This window comes from Crinia signifera, chromosome 11, assembly GCF_055691185.1.
Source record: "Crinia signifera chromosome 11, ASM5569118v1, whole genome shotgun sequence".
In the NCBI taxonomy this organism is placed as follows: Eukaryota; Metazoa; Chordata; class Amphibia; order Anura; family Myobatrachidae; genus Crinia; species Crinia signifera.
The window spans coordinates 77,480,858-77,503,240 of NC_139227.1; the positions used below are offsets into that span (position 1 = coordinate 77,480,858).

General features: G+C 44.5%; 1 protein-coding gene across 1 annotated transcript in view; it reads left to right on the top strand.

Moving 5' to 3' along the window:
- The window catches only part of CDC42BPG (CDC42 binding protein kinase gamma), a 137,386-nt gene that overhangs the window by 90,911 nt on the left and 24,092 nt on the right, over positions 1 to 22,383 (top strand). The window contains exons 7-20 of the mRNA XM_083165171.1: positions 26 to 226; positions 2,662 to 2,910; positions 4,033 to 4,112; positions 5,072 to 5,160; positions 5,239 to 5,343; positions 5,748 to 5,845; positions 6,011 to 6,253; positions 16,069 to 16,179; positions 16,324 to 16,592; positions 18,354 to 18,459; positions 18,579 to 18,703; positions 20,522 to 20,636; positions 20,859 to 21,007; positions 21,785 to 21,870. Of these exons, the coding sequence (XP_083021297.1) occupies positions 26 to 226; positions 2,662 to 2,910; positions 4,033 to 4,112; positions 5,072 to 5,160; positions 5,239 to 5,343; positions 5,748 to 5,845; positions 6,011 to 6,253; positions 16,069 to 16,179; positions 16,324 to 16,592; positions 18,354 to 18,459; positions 18,579 to 18,703; positions 20,522 to 20,636; positions 20,859 to 21,007; positions 21,785 to 21,870 (2,026 nt within the window). The remainder of the gene's footprint in view (positions 1 to 25; positions 227 to 2,661; positions 2,911 to 4,032; positions 4,113 to 5,071; positions 5,161 to 5,238; positions 5,344 to 5,747; positions 5,846 to 6,010; positions 6,254 to 16,068; positions 16,180 to 16,323; positions 16,593 to 18,353; positions 18,460 to 18,578; positions 18,704 to 20,521; positions 20,637 to 20,858; positions 21,008 to 21,784; positions 21,871 to 22,383) is intronic.

Here is a 22,383-nt window from a genome sequence, read left to right on the forward strand (position 1 = left end):
CCTTGTTGTCCTCTTTGTTTGTAAGGTGGAGTCCTCAGTTGCTGTCGGCACCCCGGATTATATTTCACCAGAAATACTACAGGCCATGGAGGATGGCAAGGGGAAGTATGGCACAGAGTGCGACTGGTGGTCTCTTGGTGTCTCCATGTATGAACTTCTCTTCGGGGAGACTCCTTTCTATGCGGAATCTCTGGTAGAGACGTATGGAAAAATAATGAATCATGAGGTAAACCAAATGTGGTCTTGGTCCGATAAAGGTCTCCCTTAAATAAGCAAAACTTCTAAAGATTGCAAAATTTGTCCATCGTATCCAATCGGCTTCTAGCTAGCAATTATACAAATGATCAAGTACGTGCTCTAAAATGACAGTTGGAAGCTGCCTAATGTAGGTGTAACAGATACAATAGGAAGTGGATGTCCTAACCTAAAGAATACATGTGGTGGCTTGCATAGATTCTGCGCTCGTGGCAGATTGTAGCTTTCAGAAGTCTTCATGCTGCCTCCTTCCTGCTATGTGGTTTTGTGTGGCCTGCGCTATGATTAGTGACCACTTTAGTCATATTGGCTCTTTGCTTTCACATTCTTTCTCCTTCTCCTCACAATAGGCTGCGCTGCTTGTATGACTTATAAAATTGCTGACCTACACATTGGGGGTTATTCGGATGTGGTTTGAAAGGGGTCTGGTACTTTGTGCAGGGCCTGTTATGTGCAGTGCAATTGGGTCCTGCGACGCAGGACGGCATCAGACTTTCAAAGATTGACATGGGGGCAGGGGGAGGGACATGGCCATGTTCTGTCAGAAGATGGAGATTCACTGGCCTCTGCAATGAATGGCTTGCCAGAGAAGATGCAATACTGCATTATACGCAGCTCGGATCAGTAATTCAGCTGGATTTATAATGCATTTGATTGCATTACCATATTAACTCCAACCACATCTGAATCAAGCCCATAATGTACTGCCAATCTCCTGGTTGTAGTAACCGTGAAATGAATGTGCGGGTAAACTATACAGTATATATCTGTATCTAGGCTGTCAGAATGCCATCTCTATAGGGTTTATGCTGTAGAACTCGCTTGCCTGCTGCTTGCATATGGAACTGTGACTCGTTGATGTTAATCAGCCCATGAAGACATAATGAATAAAGACAATTAGGGCGATATGAGGGGTAAATGAAGGGAAGCCACAGCGTGTGGAAAGGATAAGGGGGGGGTTGATCGCAAGGGAGAGTACAGTAAATGGGTAAGGAGTGTAATAGAGAGTACACACAGTGAGATATGCACTATTTTGCTTATAGAAGTATGATATCGAAATGGAATGCAGATTCGATCCCAATGCGCACTCCTGTTTAGTGTAAATCGAACAGAAAAGACTATATAGTACAGATCTGTACTGCATGGCAAAATCTAATGCGTTTTGCTCGCCGATCATTTAAATCCTGATTCGGATCGAATCACAAGCAAAATTGCACCATGTACCCACTATTAAGGTGCCCATACACTGAGCGATGTGCTCCATACTTTTTGTACTAGATCGCATCGTATCTAGCACAAAAAGCATGCGATGTGCTACAGCATTGTGTGTTTTGTACTAGATACAATGTACATGCCATACATACTTTATGCAATGTGCATGGGAGCACACATCGCAACACACAGGCAAAATGAACCATGTACGGGCACCTTTAGATTTGGGAGTTCATTTTCCTGTCTATTTTGTTATTTGTAAGTTACTACTATAAATATGAGGCTTATTTGATCTGACATTTTATTTGACATGAGATATATAAACTCTGCTACATATTTCACATTCTATTGGCACATATTTCTGTACACATTTTGCAGCATGATGCAGATACAGTATGACCGTGTAAACATGACCCCTGTACAAGAAAAGGGCTGTCTGCTTATGACTAAAGCTTGCTACCAACACTGGCGTACTCACCTCATCATAAGTGAGGCGACTGATATAAGGCTGACACTTTAGTCACGTCAGCTATTATATATAAAGGTAACAATGAGGGAATGCAATAAGTATTAGAAAGGAGTGAATAAAACGATGAACTGCACATGAGATGTATGAAAGACGAAGCAAACGAGAAAGTGGAGCTATTTGGTAATGGATTGCAGAGGGAGGACATGTCACAGGCTAGTTGCTGGGTGAGACGTGAGTTGAAGGGTAGTGGATGAGATGTTTTGGAGAATAGATAATGGAGAAAATAAAGTGAAGTTCCAGTAGAGGAAAACAAAATGAGATCTAGCAGGGTAACGGTACATGGGGTGGAGCAGGGTATGCAGTAGGGAAGAGTAAAGTAAAAAGCAGGTAGGAAAGGAAAGGAGTACAGCAGATGCTGAGGAACAGAGTATGGGATAGTGAAGGACTCGCTTTGCTCGCCACAACTTTACTAAAGGTGGCGTGGACACAGAAGGTGGTGTGAAATTACCTTTTACATGTTGGAATCCACGCCACCAGTCTTTTACTAAAAAAAAAAAAAATGCCTCTAGAACAGATTTGTAATGTTCCCTCGACAAAAATCCTTACAAAGCAGTTAAGATGAGGAAGTACCTTCAATTTTCTATTATGTGTTGTAGGGTTTAGTGTTAGGCAATTCTAAACATGGAAAAACTATCCTAATTTAATCCTTTACTGTCTCGGTACAGGAACATCTGCATTTCCCATCTGATATCACAGATGTCTCAGATGATGCCAAGGATCTCATTAAGTGTCTTATTTGCCGACAAGAAAAGCGCCTTGGAAGAGGAGGAGTCGATGACTTCAAGAAACATCCCTTCTTTAGCGGAATAGATTGGGATAACATACATAAAGCTGTACCGCCCTACATCCCAGAAGTGGACAGCCCGTCAGATACCTCAAACTTTGATGTGGATGATGAGTCCTTGAAACATTCGGTAGGTAGTTTTGAGCTATGTAATCATGAAGTGGATCACGTGAAACCAGACCTTAGCCTGTCTTTTTATAGGATTTGTCCTAAAGTCAAAAGATATGTTCCATTGTAATCGTGAGTAGGTCCATCAGTATACATTTATGTGTAATGTCCAGCTGTTGTTTTATCCAAAGCAGGCATTCAGCTATTGTGGAAAGCGGGTCATGGGGCCACAGCTGAGTAGGTTGGCCCCGAATGGTTTTCAGGTGCAGACTGAGGACATTATTCAGGTCCATTCGCAGGGCCGTGTTCATTCGCATAGGCCGATGTTTGTTGTTTGCGCATGCATCCCTTGCGGCTGGTGGGAGGGGCCCATTAACATATGGGAATGTTTCATGGGCGTTCCCATGAGAACGCTGGGCATTCTCATGCTAATTGACTGATGTCAACTGCCCATCCACTTCCCTCAGAATGTGCACGCAGAACTAAGGTTGCTCACCTTAGATCTGCGTGCACGTTCCACATCATTCGATGGTCGCCAACCATCGAATAATGTGGGTGTTACCCCGCAGGCTGTGAATGGATATTTATGTAAAACATCCATTCACAGCCAGTGCAGGTGAACACATGCTGCAAATGGGTGGCGGACATACTCACCAACTGGTTACCTGGGTGTAGGGTGCATGGCGCCGGTCTGGTCCAGGTGTTGTAGCTAGCTGAGATCAGCAGCTAGGTGTTAGTCAGTGCCTGAGTGCTTGTCATAAAGGTTCCCTGGGAACAAGGTTCAGGACACCTGATGCTGAACAAAATGGCCAGACGATAGACCAGGTGGTAGTGGGTTAAGTGTCAGGGTGTGAGGACCAGGACGGTCCACTGTTCGTGTGTACATTGGCTGTGGCTGAAGGGGTGAAACCCCACTGGTGTGATTGTTTTTCCTAAGACCTGGACCAGGAAGACCTGTGCAGCCGCTTCTGAGATGCAACTAATGAAAACCTCCTACTTTTACCGCACCGGCTGGACATGGTTCTTACAAGTGTCACAATATGCTTAGATAAAGCGTTACCTGCTTTATTTAGTTACGGTATCTGCATTACTGCTTTTGGGGTTTTGCTCTTTCATTATAATTTGTGTTTTCTTTTTCCCATAGGAAACATTACCTCCAAATAACCACAATGGCTTTGCTGCACATCTCCTTCCTTTTGTGGGATTTACATTTACTTCCAACTGGTGGGTGTATTGAATCGTTATCACATTTATTAGAGTACATAGATTGTCTATTTCCTCCCCATACCCACCCACCCACATGTCTGTCTAATCAAGTTCATTAACTATTATATTGTGTTATAGGACATAGGATAACTGAAAAATCAGAGTTAAGTGTTCTATGTCAATGGCCATGGTATGACTGGAACAGAGCCTGAATAAAGGATCCAGGTGCCGTAGACTAATACACATGTAGCTCCCCTTGTAATGGTGTTAATCACACGTGTATGGGCGCTCAGAGACTTGCCAGTCACACAGCCCATGTGCATGTAATGAAGGTTATACAACTGGCATGTAGGATCTATTGCTTGTGGCGTGTGAAGGCGACTTTAGCATTAGGCTGCCCAACTGGCGTTGTAGCACAATGTACATAAAGTAATAGTAAGTTACATTGGCACAGCCCTCTGGCAGTCACCTTAATAACTATATTCCCAACAGGACTTCGGGACGGGTGATGGCTAACAAGCATGGTATAAATGATGCCATAATTTTATTCCTCGGGGCTGTCACCTGTAAGGCGCCAGTCCTGGTGCTATAGGCTTCAGCCTAATCAGGCACTGGATTGTAATATTGTTGACACCTGTGTTGTTAGTAGAGATAAAGGGTGAGATTTAATAGGATGAGAGATTCAGAAAGTGAGAGATTTGGGAGGAAATCTCCAGTTTTTTAAAGCGGCAATCATTTACACTTCAGAATCAAACTGGTTTTGCAGTGTAAATGATTGCTGCTTTAAAAAAAAACCAGGAGATTTCTTCCCAAATCTCTCACTTTCTGAATCTCTCATCCTATTAAATCTCACCCTAAATCATTTTGTAGAATTAGTGTGATGCACTGGAGGTAATAACAAGTAAAATGCTTTCTGTATTTGCTTTCCATTCTTCTTGTATGTATAAGACTCTTGTGTGTGTGTTATGTAATTCTAGCTCGTTATCAGACAGAGGGTCACTGATGAGCTGCATAGTCAATAATGGCATAGGGAACAAGCTGGGACAAGAAACAGAACATATTAAAGGTAAACCACTCTTATGATGCATGGGTTTCTGATTAATACACCTAATGTACAAAAACATTGAGTGCGTCCTTCTTATAGACATTGTGCAGAAGCCCCATATTTCATACCCGGACATTGCTGCCAAAGACAACGAGATTCAGAGCATGAAGGCAGAAATGGAAGTTCTGAAGAAGAAATTAGCAGGTGTGTGTGTGTGTGTGTGTGTGTGTGTGTGTGTGTGTGTATGGCATTTGTTCAAAATTCTAAGACTGACCGGATTTGAAGTGTTGCATTCAGATATTTTTGGCCACATACTGTTGTAGCCTATGCATTTTGGAACCTTAAATTGATCCATACATACCAGGGTAGCCTACCCTCCCAATATGGCTCGGAGGGTCCCGGAAATCGGGTCAACCTCCCGGACCCCCAGAGAGGTAGACAAGCCTCCCAGAATCCGGACAGCCTCCTGTAGGGGGGGGTGGGGGGTGTCCGTGGGAGCAGATGTCACAATTTTCATCTTTGTAGGCCTTGTGTTAGGATTGTCCTGTCTAGGCCACTTACTAGTCACACAGTTATTGGAAATATAAAGGTTTATGCTGTCTCCTTAGAAAAGTCCACAGAACAGGATTCCAGATCTGGAGTGCAAATTCAGTCCCTTGAGAAGCAGATCAGGAACCTCGGGCAAGAGAAAGATCGATGCACCAAGGTAAGGAGACATACAAGCTTTATTTACTGCCTTACCAGTGTAGTGGTGTTTAGGGTTTGACATCCCTTGACATACATGCAGTCATTTGCTTTTAAAAGTACAAAGGCCTGATCATTATTATGTACAATTCTGGATGGTTTCATTCACTCTGCATTGTTTTCTTAGGAGCTATCTGAAGTGATGGGGAAGCTGAAATTACAAGGAGAGGAAATGAAGGTGGCGCTAGAAAAACAGAGGAGCGTACAGGAGGAGTTGCGTGGGGTGGAGGAGAGATGTGAAGGCCTAAACTCTCAAAATGGGCGTCTGTCTCGTAGAATGAAAGACAAAGAAGATGAGACTGAGGCACTGGCAGAGAAAGTGAGGTTACTGAGGAAGGACCTGCATAAGGCAGAGGCCAGCAGAAGGGAGGTAAGAAATACGTTTTCATTAGAACCCAAAAAATGCATCAGTAGATCTTGATCCCAATTGTCAGGTAGATGAGGTAACATAGTTAAAAAACCAGAAGTACTTCTTTTGTAGTGTTTTCGCTCAAATAAACAAAGTACTCAGTGAATATAAAATACTCCAGTGTATATAAAAAGAAAGGAAAAAGAGAATACAGTGTGATCTTGTTTAACAATAAAATCAATTTGTTCTCTCACACACATAAGTCTATAATAATAATGAAAAGGAAAATAATAAATAAAATATAGATATATAAAATAGCAACTGGAAATTATGTTGTTATTGGGTACTTCCAATTGACGTTTTTGGAGATGGAAGTTCAACCAAAGGGATCTTTGTGGCTTTATTCACACTTGCACTAACCTTCTGAAGAAGAGCCTAGTCCTCAAAACCTGGTAGCACTACCAAGGACCGCTGATGCGGTTATGGATCATTAGGTCACCAGCATTATGGTCAACATGCAGGAACATTAGGTTGACATGGGTACGGTCAACATTGAAAATGTCGACAAATACTAATGTCTATTACTAAAATGTAGCACCGCATCCCCTCACTACGCTCGCCATGCTTCGGGCACGGTGCCTCACTACGCTTGGCAGACTATTTTATTCTCCCACTACGCCCTAGTGGATGGTAGGGCATGAAATACTGCCTGTCGACACATGCCGTGTTGACATGGACACCGAAACGTAGCACCGTGTCTCTTCGCGTGGTTCACTACGCTCGCCATGCTTTGGCCATGGTGTTTTGCTAAGCTCGGCACACTATTTTATTCTCACACTACGCCTAGGGGATGGTAGGGCATGAAATACCGCCTGTCGGCACATGTTGGCTCAAAAAACAGTAAAAAGAAACATGTCGGGGGGCGCGTGGCCTGAAGGACTGGGATTAAGACGTGTCTGCTGGCTCTCCCGTCTGACATCCTGAATTTTATACCCTTTGCGGCTATATTAACCACTGATACAGGCATATTGCGCCAGTGGAGTGTCTCCTGCACCCCAGGCAGTGAACAGACGTCGCCACTTTCCAGCCTCCTACCACTTTTGGCGTGGAGTTCTCCCCGGTCGGGCCCGGGGATTATCCTGCATCGGGAGCTGTGTCCGGCGGCTGTGTTCCTCCTCAGACGGCGCGGTGGCTGTTGTCTCCTGCCTCTAAGGCAGGATGAGTAGATTTATTCTCCTCTGGCTGTTTGCCGGTCCCTTGCCACTGTGCCCGGAGTCTGGGCACGTCCAGCAGCCATTTTGGATCTGCCTGTAGCACTATTTCACTTGGTAAGAGTGAAGCACTCGCGGCCACCTACACCAAATCTCCTGTACAACTGAGCTATCTACCTCAAGTCCTGGTGTCCATACTTTCTGGCCTGTATTATTGCAAAAATACTGACTGCACGCCTATTGTGTCCTATTGGTAACTATTCTATGACGCAGCACTGCTCAGCTTCTTGGCCTCACTGTTAAGGGATCCAGGTACGCCTCAGTTGGGGGTGGGTAGTACAGGGTGGGGGGTTATAGGGGAGGATTGTTTTGGGTCGTTTGAGTGGGTTTGTTAATTTTTTGCTTTTTAGGACATCGATATGTAATTATTTTCTGATACTAGTACACGTTGGAACTCCCCATTGTGCGAATACTGCACTTATTAAATCCTGTTAACCTCTGACCTGAGGTACCTGAGTGGTGCCCTCGGGTGCCTGTGCATTTCTACCATGTCACAGTAGAATATTGTATGTTCTGTCTTTCATACACACTTTGCAACCAACCGTGTACTGTACTAAGCACTGCTTCGTTGAGATATATATACGGGTGGTGTTCATTTGTATACACCTGTTAAGCTTTATCTTTTTGTTTGTGGGCATTTACATAAAAAATTTAATAAAATGATTGAATAATAAAAAAAAAAAACATGTCGACCTAATGACCCTGTTGACCTAATGACCCATGTCAATCCGGGATGCAGTTTAAATCCCGGCTTTCGGGATCCCGGCGTTCAGAATCCCGACGCTGGAATCCCGACCGCCGAAATCCCGACACTTTCTCCCTCCGTGGGTGTCCACGACACCCCTAGAGGGAGAATAAATTAGCGTGCCGAGTGTAGGGAGGCACCGGGCCCGCTGCGTGGCGAGCGCATCCACGTCTCCCCTCTTCTCGGGATTTCGGCGGTCGGGATTCCGGCGGGATTTCATACTGAATCCGTCAATCCAACCCATGTCGACCTTAAGTCATGTCAACCTTCCTGCATGTAGACCTTAAGTCATGGCGACCTAAATGCATGCTGACCATCATGCTAGTGATTAATGCTTGGTGACCAGCGCTCAGGCACTAATGTAGATATGGTGTGATATGTGGGTATTGTTAACGTGCTGTAACAGACAAGTCTGTGAGCCAGTGTTAAAATGCAATAATATTTATTGGAGCGGAGTACACAAATGACTGCACCGTTGTGATCTGTGTTGCAGCAGCTGTTGATAGCCGGGGCAGGGCTAAAGGACACAGCGTGCTGGTGGCACAGTCACCTGTATGGAAATGCTGTCAATCAGAGTGGTTGTGTAATCAGCTGATTGCACGGAGTTCTGTGTCAGTTTTTTCTTTCTGTGCAGCGAAAGTCTCAATGCATAGTGTGCATATATTGTTATATTGGTCATTATCCCCTTTGGGGATGCTGTTCTGTTATGGTGATTACCCTGTGGGTGATGCCATATATCATCTGGAGACTGTCCCCAGATTGAAGTCTATGTTAAGCCCTTTAGGTGCTAATGTCTGTAGTTGGAAAATCCAAAATAATTCCCTTCTGTCAAGTTGTTGGGCAAAGTCCCCTCCCCTCCAATTTTTCTTTGGTGCTTCTATAATGGTGAATTGCAATCCCTTGGGATTGCAGTGATGTTTGGCTTTGAAATGTGAGGACACACTATGTTGATCAAAACCTCTTTTTATATTCCTCACATGCTCATATAGTCTGGCACTCAAAGACCTGACGGTTCTCCCCACATATTCTAGATTGCAGGGACATCTCAAAAGGTATATGACACCTGTGGTATTGCATGTGAAATGTTCCCTATGTGCGAATGTCCTGTCTATTGTTGTGGAATGCCCACCCTGCTCCACCAACCAGCTCACACTTCCGATTACGCGATCCCCGCAGAACCCGGAAGTGCGGCTGTTTGCTGTAGAAGCGGCGTGGATCGACAGCCGGCGTCCTCCCCTGAAGCAGACGCCGGTACAGTCTCCAAGCCGTGGACAACGCCGAGGACCCTCCAGACGGGAGAAGATCAAGCGGGTATCAGGTACGTGCACGGTGCACCGCCGGAGGTGCTTGGGACGCCAGCCTTCGACGACACCCTGCCACCTTCCTTGACCCAGGACTGTACTCCCCCCGTTGTGGGCATCCAGCGTTTTCACTCCTGCAAATTCAGTCCGGGACTATCTGGGCACCGCCCAACCCAGTATCACCGCACTGTTCTTCCCCGACCCCCCCACTTGCCCCCACCCATCATCAACCCCCCCTCCTCACCCAGACTGTGCATTTCCATACAGGTGACTGTGCCACCAGCACGCTGTGTCCTTTAGCCCTGCCCCGGCTATCAACAGCTGCTGCAACACAGATCACAACGGTGCAGTCATTTGTGTACTCCGCTCCAATAAATATTATTGCATTTTAACACTGGCTCACAGACTTGTCTGTTACAGCACGTTAACAATACCCACATATCACACCATATCTACATTAGTGCCTGAGCGCTGGTCACCAAGCATTAAATACTATTCTCTGAGTTGGGACCCACTCGACACAGCAGCCGGCAAATCCAGGTTTGAGCGCCACCATCAACCATTATTAGCATCATGCTGGTGACCCAATGACCATATCCTGCTGATGCACTTTGCTGTGTGAGTAGGCTGATAAGTGGCGTGTTTTTAAAGTTCTAAGTCCCTCATGGGTGGAAATCCAGTATGTAGCTGTAAATACCTGTTTTGGGACATATCCTCATAATGCACCTATCCCATAAAAAGGATTTCACCTGGTAAGCCGGATAATTACCTACAGGGTACGGCATGAAAGTCTGTCTCCCAGGGTTAATATCTCTGTGTTCTTTCTATGTGTGAATCTGAAGTGTTAATATATTTATTTATTGATCCTGCATTAGTCTGTGCTCAATTTTTTATTGATCAGAGATGTGTGTTTCTTCTACGATCCCCATGGCAGCCAAGACCTTGGGATTTCATCCCTCTCCTACTAGTTAGACAGGCTGTTTTTTCCTTAGGACCTCCCTCTTCCAGTATAAATCCCAGCTCCTCCCCATCCACCTTGTCTTTTTTTCCTGTCTCCTTTTGTTTAGTTAGAGAGGCAGAGCAGGTTTGTTTTTTTCTAGGGAGCTTACCTTAAGATATAGGGAGCACTCTGGGGGACAGAGCGGCATGGGAGCGTGGACCTGCGGTCTCCTGCCCATGAGAAAACGACCTGGAAGCGTGGCCAGCATTGAGTCCTGTCCAGGGCTGCTGGAAACTCGGAGCTCCGGCGGGGGTAAGTCTCCTGGAGCATTTTACAAGCCGGCTACAGCGGCTGGCAGCGTGTCCGAGACTTCCGGATGCGTGGTCGCGGACTACAGTTCCCAGAAGTCAGAGCGTTACAGACGCGACTTCCGGGAATGGCTTATAGAGGCAGTCGGTGTGGACTACATTGCCCATAAGTCTTGGCGCGTGACGCACTTCCGGTGCAGGCGCAGCGGGAAGAGTTCAGCATACAGGCTATTTAAATCCCTGTACGCTCTAGCAGCAGTATGCAGTTGGCTGCTGGTGAGAGAAGTTGCTGCATCTGGTGTTCTATACTGCTGGATAAGGTAAGAGTGGACTGCTGCTGCGGTTAGCTCCTGGAGTGGTGTCTGTTGGACATGTTTTAATTCAATATATCCGTTATAGGACTGCGTGTTTATTTCTACTAAAATGGATTCGCCTTCCCCCCCCAAAAGACAGATAGTGCCCCTGTGAGGTAAGCTCCGGTATTACAGGTTAGGTAGGAAGATTTATTTTTTATTATGATAGTGACAGGCTTTTTACTGTTTTGTAGTGTGCCTGCCAATCCTGTGGTTCCCAAGAAGAAAATAGCAAAAAAGAAAAATATTGATAAAAGCTGTATGGTCTGCGATAAAGTATTCTCCGGACCTCAGACTAAATCAGTATGCGATAAATGTGATGTTCAGCAAGTTCCTACTCCTGAGCAACCAAAAATCCTGATGGATTTAAAGGAATGGATGAGAAGTTCTTTTGTTTCCAAAGAAGAATATTTGGGAGCACAGAGTAAGAGATCTAGGGATCAGGCCGGATTCGATGATAATGATGATGAAGATGATGATGCTGCATCAGGGGGAATTCCGGATCCAGACTATGTGTCCTCTGAGGAATCTGGAGAAATCAAAGAGGAGGCTAGGAGCTTCAGTTTTGAGAAAGTAGAGAGTGTTTTGAAAGCTATATACAAAACCATGAACTATAAAGAACCGGTTAGTACGGAAACAGGGGAGAACATTCTGTTTGAAGATAGATCCAAAGAGAACCGACATTTTCCAATTCATAAAGTAATGAAAGATCTAATTACAAAGGAGTGGTCTAACTTGGACAAGAGACAGGGTAAACTGTCCAGAATAGACAGAATGTATCCGGTCAAAGATGAGGTGTTCTTAAACTGGTGTTCCCTACCCAAGGTAGACGCGGCAGTAGCAGAACTTACTTCCCGAACCACTCTCCCGCTTGAAGATGGGGCGTCATTCAAGGAGCCTATGGATAAGAGAATGGAGGGAGCCTTCAGGAAACTTCATTTCTCATCTGCGGTGTCCCTTAAAGCAGGAGTTTCAGTGGCATCAGTCTCTAGGGCACTGAGATTATGGGGAACAGAGTTACATTCAGATATTGAAGAGAGAATCTCCAAGCAATATTTATTGAAGAAATTAGAGACCATGCAGAAGGCGACTGAATTTGTCTGTGAGGCCTCACTAGACATTGTATCTTTTGCAGCCAGGTCTATGGCGGCAGGCGTAACAGCGAGGAGGGCGCTCTGGCTGAGATCGTGGGCCGCCGACGCTAACTCGAAGAACAGATTAGTAGCACTTCCGTTCGAAGGCTCCCACTTGTTCGGAACAAAGTTGGATGCATTGATCCATAGGCTGACGGGAGGAAAATCACTAAGACTACCTCAGGATAAAAGGAACAAGTTTCCATATCCAGCCTCGTCTAGACAACAATACAGAGAGGCTAAGTCCTACAGGCCGGGAAGACCATACGGACAGAGGGGCTCCTTTCCCTTATCAAGACAGTCCTTTTGGCAGTCTGCAAGAAGAGGAGGTCGGCAATGACAGCCACAGAATACCAGAGGTGGAAGCACGGCTACTGTCTTTTGCCAACCTCTGGAAAGATCTGATACAAGACAAATGGGTGATAGACATTGTAGAAAGGGGATATGCGATAGAGTTTCTAAGACGCCCCACAAGAGATGTCTTTTGGGAATCCAGAAGACCCAAAATAGCGCTGGAAAGGATGGAGCTAAGAAAACTTTTAAAACAGCTGAAGGAGATAAAAGCAGTGGAGTCAGTTCCAGTCCGGCAGGAAAAGAAGGGTTTTTACTCGAACATATTTTTAGTGAAGAAGAGTACGGGAAGCTTTCGAATTATCTTAGATCTGAAAAGATTAAACGGCTTTATAGATGTGAGAAGATTCAGGATGGAGACCCTGAAGACTATTCTGGCGGGGATAGAAGAGGGAGACTTTATGGTCTCGCTAGATCTAAAAGACGCGTATTACCATGTGCCAGTCAAGATCCAGGACAGAAGGTTTCTGAGATTTTTTGTGATGAAAGAGCACCTCCAGTTCACATGCCTGCCTTTTGGCCTAGCCACGTCTCCCCGAGTCTTTACGAAGGTTCTAGTTACAATAATTGCCGTCCTAAGAAGAAGAAAGGTTCGTATTTGGCCCTATCTAGACGACTTGTTGATAGCGGCGTCCTCAAAGAAGAAAGTAATGGAAGACTTGAAGCTGGTGATAGATATGCTTCAAGGCTTAGGATGGATAATAAACTTCCAAAAGAGTCAATTAACACCAGCAAGATCGATCCAGTTTCTAGGGGTTCTGATAGACTCAGAAAGATTCGAGACTAGTCTTTCAAAAGAAAGATGTCAGAAGATCAGAAATTTGGCAGAAGATATTATGGGAATGGAATCCTCACAGCTGAGGTTATGTCTTCAACTTCTCGGCATGATGATGTCTACCATCGGCACAATCCCATGGGCTCATTGGAGATTAAGGAAATTCCAGTGGGCGCTTCTTCCCTTCATAAAGAGAAAATGGCCACTCACAAAGGTCATCAGAGTGGAGAAAGCAGTAAGAGACTCTCTGTTATGGTGGACAGATCGAGAGATGGAGTACAGGGCAGTGTCTCTAAATCTTCCTCGATTCTCGGTGTTAACTACAGATGCAAGTGCCTCAGGCTGGGGGGCCCATATGGAAGATCAAAATATCCAAGGGTCATGGTCAGAGGAAGAGAGCAGAAAGTCTTCCAACTGGAGGGAGGCGGAAGCGGTTTGGAGAGCCTTGATAGGCCTAAAGCACAGAGTCAGAAGAAAGCATGTCAGAGTTTTTTCAGACAATATGACAGTAGTCTCGCATGTCAATCACAAGGCGGCACCAGGAGTCGGGCACTGATGTCAGTTATGTCGAATATCCTGATGTGGGCAGAGGAGAATGTTCTTTCCATTACGGCGGTTCATGTGCCAGGGAAAGAGAACGTGTTGGCAGACTTCCTGAGCAGGAGCGAAATCCTCCCCGGCGAATGGGAGCTGAATGGAGAGGTGTTCCAACAGATAGTCAAGTCTTTCGGGGTCCCAGATATAGACCTGATGGCTACAAATGTCAACAGGAAGGTGAGGAAATACTTCTCAAGGTACTATCTACCCCAAACATCAGCAGTGGATGCTTTTTCGATTCCATGGAAATGTCGTCTAGGATACATCTTTCCTCCATTCCCGTTGATCCACAGAGTGCTAAAAAAGATAATACAGGAAGAAGTGACAGTCATCATAATACTTCCTTTCTGGCCAAGAAGATCTTGGTTCTCGACGGTTCTGAAGCTGGCAGTGCAGGAACCATTGACTCTCCCGGTCATTCCAAACCTTCTATCTCAGGGGCCTGTAAGTCATCCAAATCCAGAGATGTTATCTCTAAAGGCTTGGAAATTGAGAGGAAGCTGCTGAGAGAAGAGTGTCTTTCAGAACAGGTTACCTCCTTGTTACTGAAAGCTAGGAAAGAAGTTTCTTCGCTTGCATACTACAGAGTATGGCAGGCGTTTATTCACTGGAAGGGCTCAGAAGAAAGGGTTGAGCGAGCCTCCAATCCCGAAGTGCTTCAGTTTCTATTTAATGGCTATGCAGCTGGCTTGGCCTTATCGACATTGAAAGTGCAAATTTCTGCTTTAAGTATCTTACTTGACAGAAAACTGGCAGAGGAAAGTCTCATAAAGAGGTTCTGCAATGCGGTTAAAAGAATTAGACCCTCAGTAAGGTCGTTGGTTGCTCCATGGGACCTAAACCTGGTCTTGAATGCTCTTATGAGAGAACCATTTGAGCCATTAACAGAGACTCCTTTAAAACTGCTCACCTGGAAGATAGTATTCCTAGTCGCAATCACTTCCGCTAGGAGGGTCAGTGAACTTCAGGCTCTGTATATTGAGAAGCCTTATCTAAGAATATTTGCTGATCGGGTAGTCTTGAGGACACACCCGGATTTTCTGCCGAAGGTAATCAGTTCGTTCCATCTTAACCAGGAAATCACACTTCCAGCCTTTCATCCTGAACCAAAGGATAGGAAGGAGGAGGAATGGCACACATTGGATTTGGTGAGAGGAATCACCATCTACCTAGACCGACTTAAGGACATAAGGAAGTCAAAGAATTTATTTATTATCCCAGAAGGGGTGAGAAAGGGTCTGTCACCTTCTAAACAAACGATGGCGAGGTGGATCAGAGAACTGATCATATTCATCTATCAGCGGGAAGACAAAGAAGTTCCCGGTGTTATAAAGGCACACTCCACCAGGGCTATGGCGACCTCATGGGCAAGGAAGGCTCAAGCCTCGGTTAAGGATATCTGCGGTGCGGCAACTTGGTCATCCCTTCATACATTTGCAAAGCATTATGCTCTTAATGTATCAAAGTCTTGTTTTGGGGATCAAGTGCTTCAAAGTGTCCTTGAGGATTAAAATTATTTTTTGGCATTGATTTAGTTTCCCTCCCTTTTGTTCTTGCTTTGGTATTATCCCAAGGTCTTGGCTGCCATGGGGATCGTAGAAGAAAACTGCGGATTATACTTACCGATAATTCCTTTTCTTCCTAGAGATCCCATGGCAGCCATTAGTTTTCCCTCCCCTTGTGGTGTTTTTTCCAGGACTGAGTAAAGGAGACACTAAAAAGACAAGGTGGATGGGGAGGAGCTGGGATTTATACTGGAAGAGGGAGGTCCTAAGGAAAAAACAGCCTGTCTAACTAGTAGGAGAGGGATGAAATCCCAAGGTCTTGGCTGCCATGGGATCTCTAGGAAGAAAAGGAATTATCGGTAAGTATAATCCGCAGTTATCTACCTTATGTGTATTTAGATTTTAATTAAATCTTGTGATGGCTACAGTATAGACTATTGATGTATGGTAGGGTCCTGTTGTCATCTCCCATATGTAATTGGTGAATGTCCATCATTTGTGGTCAGGAGTGTGTCTTTTGGAAATTCTTTTAAAGCTCTATCTTATTATCTTTGTAGGCTGAATCGTTAGTAGAGGATTTAACCATAGAAGTGGAGAGACAGAAAAAAATGCTAGGGAGAAGCGAGGCATTGGCCACACAGACTTTGGAGGACCTGGTAACCGTAAAGGTAATCCCATATTCTGTTCATGCGATAGTCTTCAGCTCTACATGAGCAATTTTACCTAAGGAATAAGATGTAGTTCTATCCGCTTCATGGTGCACAGACGTCTGACCCATATGTCATTTGGAACTTCACTTTGATCATTGTCAGGCACAGCAGGCTGTGGCATCTCCGGTCATCAGTGGCTCACTGCATACTTCTGAAATGATTCTGCAGAGAGGAGAATTTGAGAGGCGCGGTCAACAAATGGAAGCAGACCTTACCCAACTGAGAGAAGAGTTTGCCCGGCGGGAGGCAGAACATGCAAATGAGACCAAATTGCTGCGCAGAGAACTTGGAGAGAAGGAAGAGGAGCTAATAGCACTGAAGCATGAGATGGAGGGAATGCAGGAGGCCATTGGTAAAACAAGGAATGAAAGGTGGCTATAATCAACTTTTAATTGTACAATTTTTATCTTGTGCTGCATTCATTTCTTAGGTCTTTAGTGTATGCTTCAAATGCCCAGTAATCTGGATAAAACCTTCCACCACTGATGAAGCCAGCCATGAAAGTCTAAGGCTCCCAGCTCTATGCCAGAAGCACAGAGCTTGCCCAAAATCCCCAGAAGCCCAGAGTTGACTTGGAGAGCACTTCATTAGCCACTGGGCCTGACGAAGCAGTGGCCCATATATGTAGCCTGCACATCACAAAAAAAGAGGAGGAATAAAGTGATAAATTACCTGGCAAAATGACTGACTTTTACATTCAGATAGAAATTTGGTCTGTAACAGTCCTTATTGAGCAGGAGGCTAGGACAGCCAGTCCCACTATACTTTAAAATATGTCCCACGATTAAGACCATTAAAGAGCGGTGTCACCGCGCAGGGCTTTGGTAGTGGCAGTATTGCTGCCCTATGGCCTCTGTCACTGCTGCAGAGCTGCATTTGGATGTATCTACACCCACTTACCAGAGCTGCATGGACATCATGGGCTCGGGGGCGGGGCCCTGCACTCGGCTCTTTGATACCCTGTTCTGGCTCTAAGACCAATAATTTTTTTCTTTAGTATCTCCAGATTAGAAACATTGTAACTAATTCTGAGACACATGTAATGAGAAAATTCCATACACCTGCTTTACAACTATCCCCATATTCCTATGAGTCTCTGGGATTGCACGGCCAATAGCTCACCGGCAGCAAGAGCAGTTGTCACTGACAACAGCACTTACCCCATACTTGGTGTGGAAGATATGACTGCAAAATGGATGGCGCAATCCATACACCTAACTCCGAATAGCTAAACATCAGTGCTGTGCCTCCCATTGTCTCAGAGTAGCGCTCTTTGAACCACCAGTGAGAATCCCTTGTGCAGTAGTTGCTCCAAGTTGTGCATGTTGGCCTCAATGCACGTGCAGTTTTTGTTAAACATTGTGAGATGTGGCCACAATCTGACTTGTGTATGACTCTGAATCAGCTCTAGCTGGAAAGTTATGTGATTTATCTTCATTTGAACTGATTTGTATCCATTACATTGTGATAATATCCTATCTATATCATGCCACGTATATAGCTCCAAGGGGCATCATGAAAGACTTAGAGAATCACTTTCCTTATAGTTTCTTCACCATTCACAGTGACTTCTCTAAAATTATTTCACCACGATATTTGAGTAACCTTGATTTTCTCTTGCTCGGTGCCTCCTTCCCTGTGTCCTCACCGCAAGCAAAGTGCCGGTATATCGGTCTGCATTATGAGCAATTAAGGGCCCAATTCAGACCAGCTCGCTAGGTTGCATATATTTGCTGCCTAGCGATCAGGTAAACTCCGCCCCACCGAGCGCACAACATACCCTACCACCCAGATTCCCGCTGTACGCTGCGAGCGGATGTGTACGCTTACACATCCGCTCGTATGCGGCTGCACACACGAAAAATCATTTGATGGTTACTCACTATCGAATGATTTTTCCTCTGTTCGTTATCATGACTAAGCCAGGACTTTCCATTTGAAGGCTTCCCGACGAATTGGGGATGGGCTCTGACATCATGTAATGTCAGCCATCCACCCGAGCAGCCGGGGACTCGGCTGCGAATCACCGGGTGCCCACCCCAGATCGCCCCCATCTGTTAATCAGGCAGCGAATCCGGCAAATGCAATATAGTCTTCAATGCTAGAAATGTGACCTCTCCTTTTTCATTCAGTGCTCGAGAGCAAGAGGAGGAACTTGAGGAAATCCAGAAGGCAAATGATCGAGAGAAAAATCAGCTCAAGGAAGAGAACAAGAAACTTAAGGAGGAACTCGATAGGGTAAGATGACGCGTTAAAGAGCATTTTTAATATTCGTCTCAATGTTGTCAATCTCAGTTTTCAGGACCAGACTTTGATGGATTTTGTCCTGACATGGCATGAACATTTTCTTTATTTAGATAACTGCAGCCTCAGAAAAGATCTCCATCTCTCAGAAGCGTCTGGAAGAAGAAGTTCGATTACTGGAAGAAAAGAGAGAGACTTTGGCCAACTGGGAAGCCCAGATCACAGACATTCTTCAGTGGTGAGCAGTCTTATGTGCACTGTCCATTTGTCAGTGGATCCTTGCGCTTTATAATCCAATATAATCTAAAATAACATTTCAAATGGGTACCTGTGGATTGGCCAATTTTGCTTTTAAAAGTTATTTTATAGAGAGGTTACTTTATTTTAGACAATCTCTTTTAAGAGATACTTTGGAATCATTGCTCATTAGTGGCCCAGGACATCTTCTCAATACCAAACATGTTTTTTCTCCAATGATACAAAGTTATTACTCCATAATCCGCATAAAACAAATGCCCCAGAATAAAAACCTATATAGGAAAAATAGGGATTCCCCACTTCCCTAAGAATTCCAGGCAAGTGGGGACCAGTTGAGGGCTGGATGACGCCACGCTGTGTGCCCCACTGACATAACATCAGCTGCCCTGCCTTATTCAGCCTAGTGTTGGTTACTGTAGAATAGGGGGACCTCACACCCCTCCCCTCCCATTTTTCAATACCAGCCCAGACTAAGGGACCAAGGGTAGCTTGTGTTATACAGTTTGTCATTTTACCCCTATTATAATCATCAAAGCCTGCATACTAATCTGTATAGCACTTTATATTCACTGAGAATTTGCATCCTATTTGTGGGGAAGGGTTTGAAATTCATTATGTATTGACAGTGGATAAAACCCAATTAATAGTAAATACTGGTTGTTGTTTTTTTAAATGTTGATGCTCATTCATTTTAAAATGACAGTCAGATGAAACTCAGTAAATTTACCCTCTGGTGTTCCTCCAAGTGCCCTTCAGGTAAAGCATACAAGAAGAGTTCTTAAGTTTATTGGTAGTTGGAAAAATCTTAATAGGAAAAGGGAAAAGTGTGAACATCACATCAAAGTGTATTCTTCCTACTAAGAATGACCCCTTACATTATTAAACTTACCTGTGTGCGTTCTCTTAAATTACCAGTAGGCTTATCCTCCATTCTGTTTTTTAAATCAATCAAAAAAAGTAAAGGTACATTTGGACTCCCAACTGCCTGTACAATGTTTCACTTACTGTAGGTGGTGTTTTTTTTTTGGTTTGTTTTTTAACCTTGTGCAGAAGGCAAATAGAAATTACCCTTTCAGTCAATTGAATTGAAAGTTGAAACATTTTTCCCAATAAAATTGTAGGAAGATACCTGATCTGTATCAATTTGTGCTTTAGCAAAGTGGAATTGGCAGTGTAACTCTCTATATTAGGAATGTAACACACAATTGGGGTAATTCAGTTGCTCACTAGGCTGCATTTATTCAAAGTGTAGCGAGCAGGTGCAAGCGAAAAACAATAATTCCTTGGTTACTCACCATCGAATGAAGGATGCAGCTGAAGGATACTGTAGCTCAAGACTTTTTAGCTGCACGGTTTTCTCCATATTGGGGGTGGGCGCTGACATCTTGTGAAATCAACCGCTCACCCTAAGCAGGCAGGAGAATCAATTACGTTCCCTGGAGCGTGCCCAGTGTTTTCATAGGTGGGCCCACCATTTTTGTGGTCACGCCCATGTAATGCCGGGTGTCCACCCTGAAATGCCTCCTGCCTGTCAGTCATGCAGCGAGTGCCATGGCGTTTAAAAATATTACCACCACCACAATTAGTATTTTAGGACAATTACCAAATTGCCAGATTGAGTGTGTTCCTTGCCACTGGTAGAAACTTCTCCCCAGCAGTTGCCTCTATCTAGACCTATACATGTTTTCAGAAATCTAACAGAACTAGGTACACTGTACAACCAAGGGGGATCTTATGCAGCACATTGATCTTTCGAAATAAAACTTACATAGGGTCATCAGTGTCCTCTTTGTTTTAGGGTGAATGATGAAAAGCAGTCCCGTATTTATCTACAAGCTTTATCGGTGAGGATGACCGAAGAGCTGGAGTCACTGAAGAGTTCCGGTGGGCAAACCCCAACCAGCAAGACCGTGGTGAGAACCTTGGGGGTGGGGTAGGAAAATGACACTAAAAGCACTACTGTTGTGATGATCTGTCTTACGGAATGTTTGAGGCAGCCACGGTTGTAGTATTCCCTTTAACTACTTCACTGGGCCTAGGGCATAATCATTTATCACTTACGTAGATTGTCCATAATACTATCTACGAAGAGTCTAATTTAAAAAAACTTTTTTTTTTTCATTCTCATTTTCTAGGAAAACCAATGGAAAGCTCGCAGGCTGCAGAAACTAGAGGCTTCAGGGCGCCTGGAGCTTCAGTCTGCCCTTGAGGCTGAGATAAGAGCTAAACAAACCATTCAGGAGGAACTGAACAGACTCAAGTCGGAAAGCCTGGATACTGACAGGTGCTGTATATGAAGTTTGAAAACAATTTCCCCTTTAACACAATTCTTTCCAATCCAATCTGGCCTCTAGTACGTCGAGTCTAGGTGTTTATTGGATTATTGTGGTGGTCTGAATATCAAGATTACCCTCTCACAAAAGCTAGAAGACCTACAACTTTCAAGTAATTGAACAGATGGCCAGGAGACACTATGGGGGGTTTTCAATCCCGTATCCTGACTGTCGGGAAGTCTTGACAGTCGGAATTCTGGACGTTTCTGCGGATTGTCAGAAAACGGCCATGAATTCGACAATCCGTGGCTGTTTCCGACAAAACAGATCCCAAAAAATATCTGACAGCCTTCAATGCTGCCAGTTACGGCAGTATTGAATAGGTGAATGCCAATATTTCCCCTGTGGAGAATACACCCCTAATGTTGGAAAATATTTCAGCATGGATACCTACTGTCTTGGGGGGCTATGTATCAAAGTTTGGTGAGAGATAAAGTGCCAGCCAGTTAGCTCTTGTTATTTTACAGGCTGTGTTTAAAAGTGACAGGCGCTGATTGGTTGGAACTTTCGCGCTCTCCTCTTTATCTCTTGCCTCTCAGTAGAATGAAATAGTAGATAGTATGTTAAAGCCTCACTGGTTATTTGCTCTAGCTCCAGTAGGTTCACTTATAACGTGTCAGAGGTACCTCCTATAATCCCTCAGTGTTTGCTCGTCATAAATGAGTTATAAAGCATGAGATTTGAATGGCATTGCATGTTTTATGGCTTCAGTTTCTATATTAAAATAGGAAGCTGCTGGAAGCAGACGACGTAAACAAGAAGTTACGAGCAGAATTGGAGAAGTTACGAGAGGAAGCGAAATCAAAGGGGACAGGTAATAGTCGGGAATGGTTTGTGATAAAATGGTGGTTGTGGGGAAAACTGAGACTTTTGAATGGAGGTCAATTCCTTCTCATGCTGTCCATTGGGGGACACTGGATTAGATTTTGTACAGTATGGTGACAGAAGCTGGGGCACTTTAAAGTTACTGGTAAAGAGCTAATACAGGTTTGGCTATCCACCATTTGTGCAGCATCTTCCATGAATTCTTACTGGTCTTGGTCTGAAAATGTCCAGTAAAAGCATGTTTATACAATTGTGTCCTATGCATAATATACAAATCAGAAATACTCCTTTCAGAGACCACCAAATCAGCCTGGGTTATTGCCGTGTTAACCCTGGCTGATCTGCAGTCTTAAAGCCCCACATCACCAATTCCCAGGTCGAGCAACCTGACATTTCAACCCTGGTCACGACCAGGGTGTTGAATACTGTTCTGATCCGGGTTGAGGTTCAGTGTAAACGGGTAACTCGGGTCAAGCGGCCCGGGTCCCAATCACACTATGTA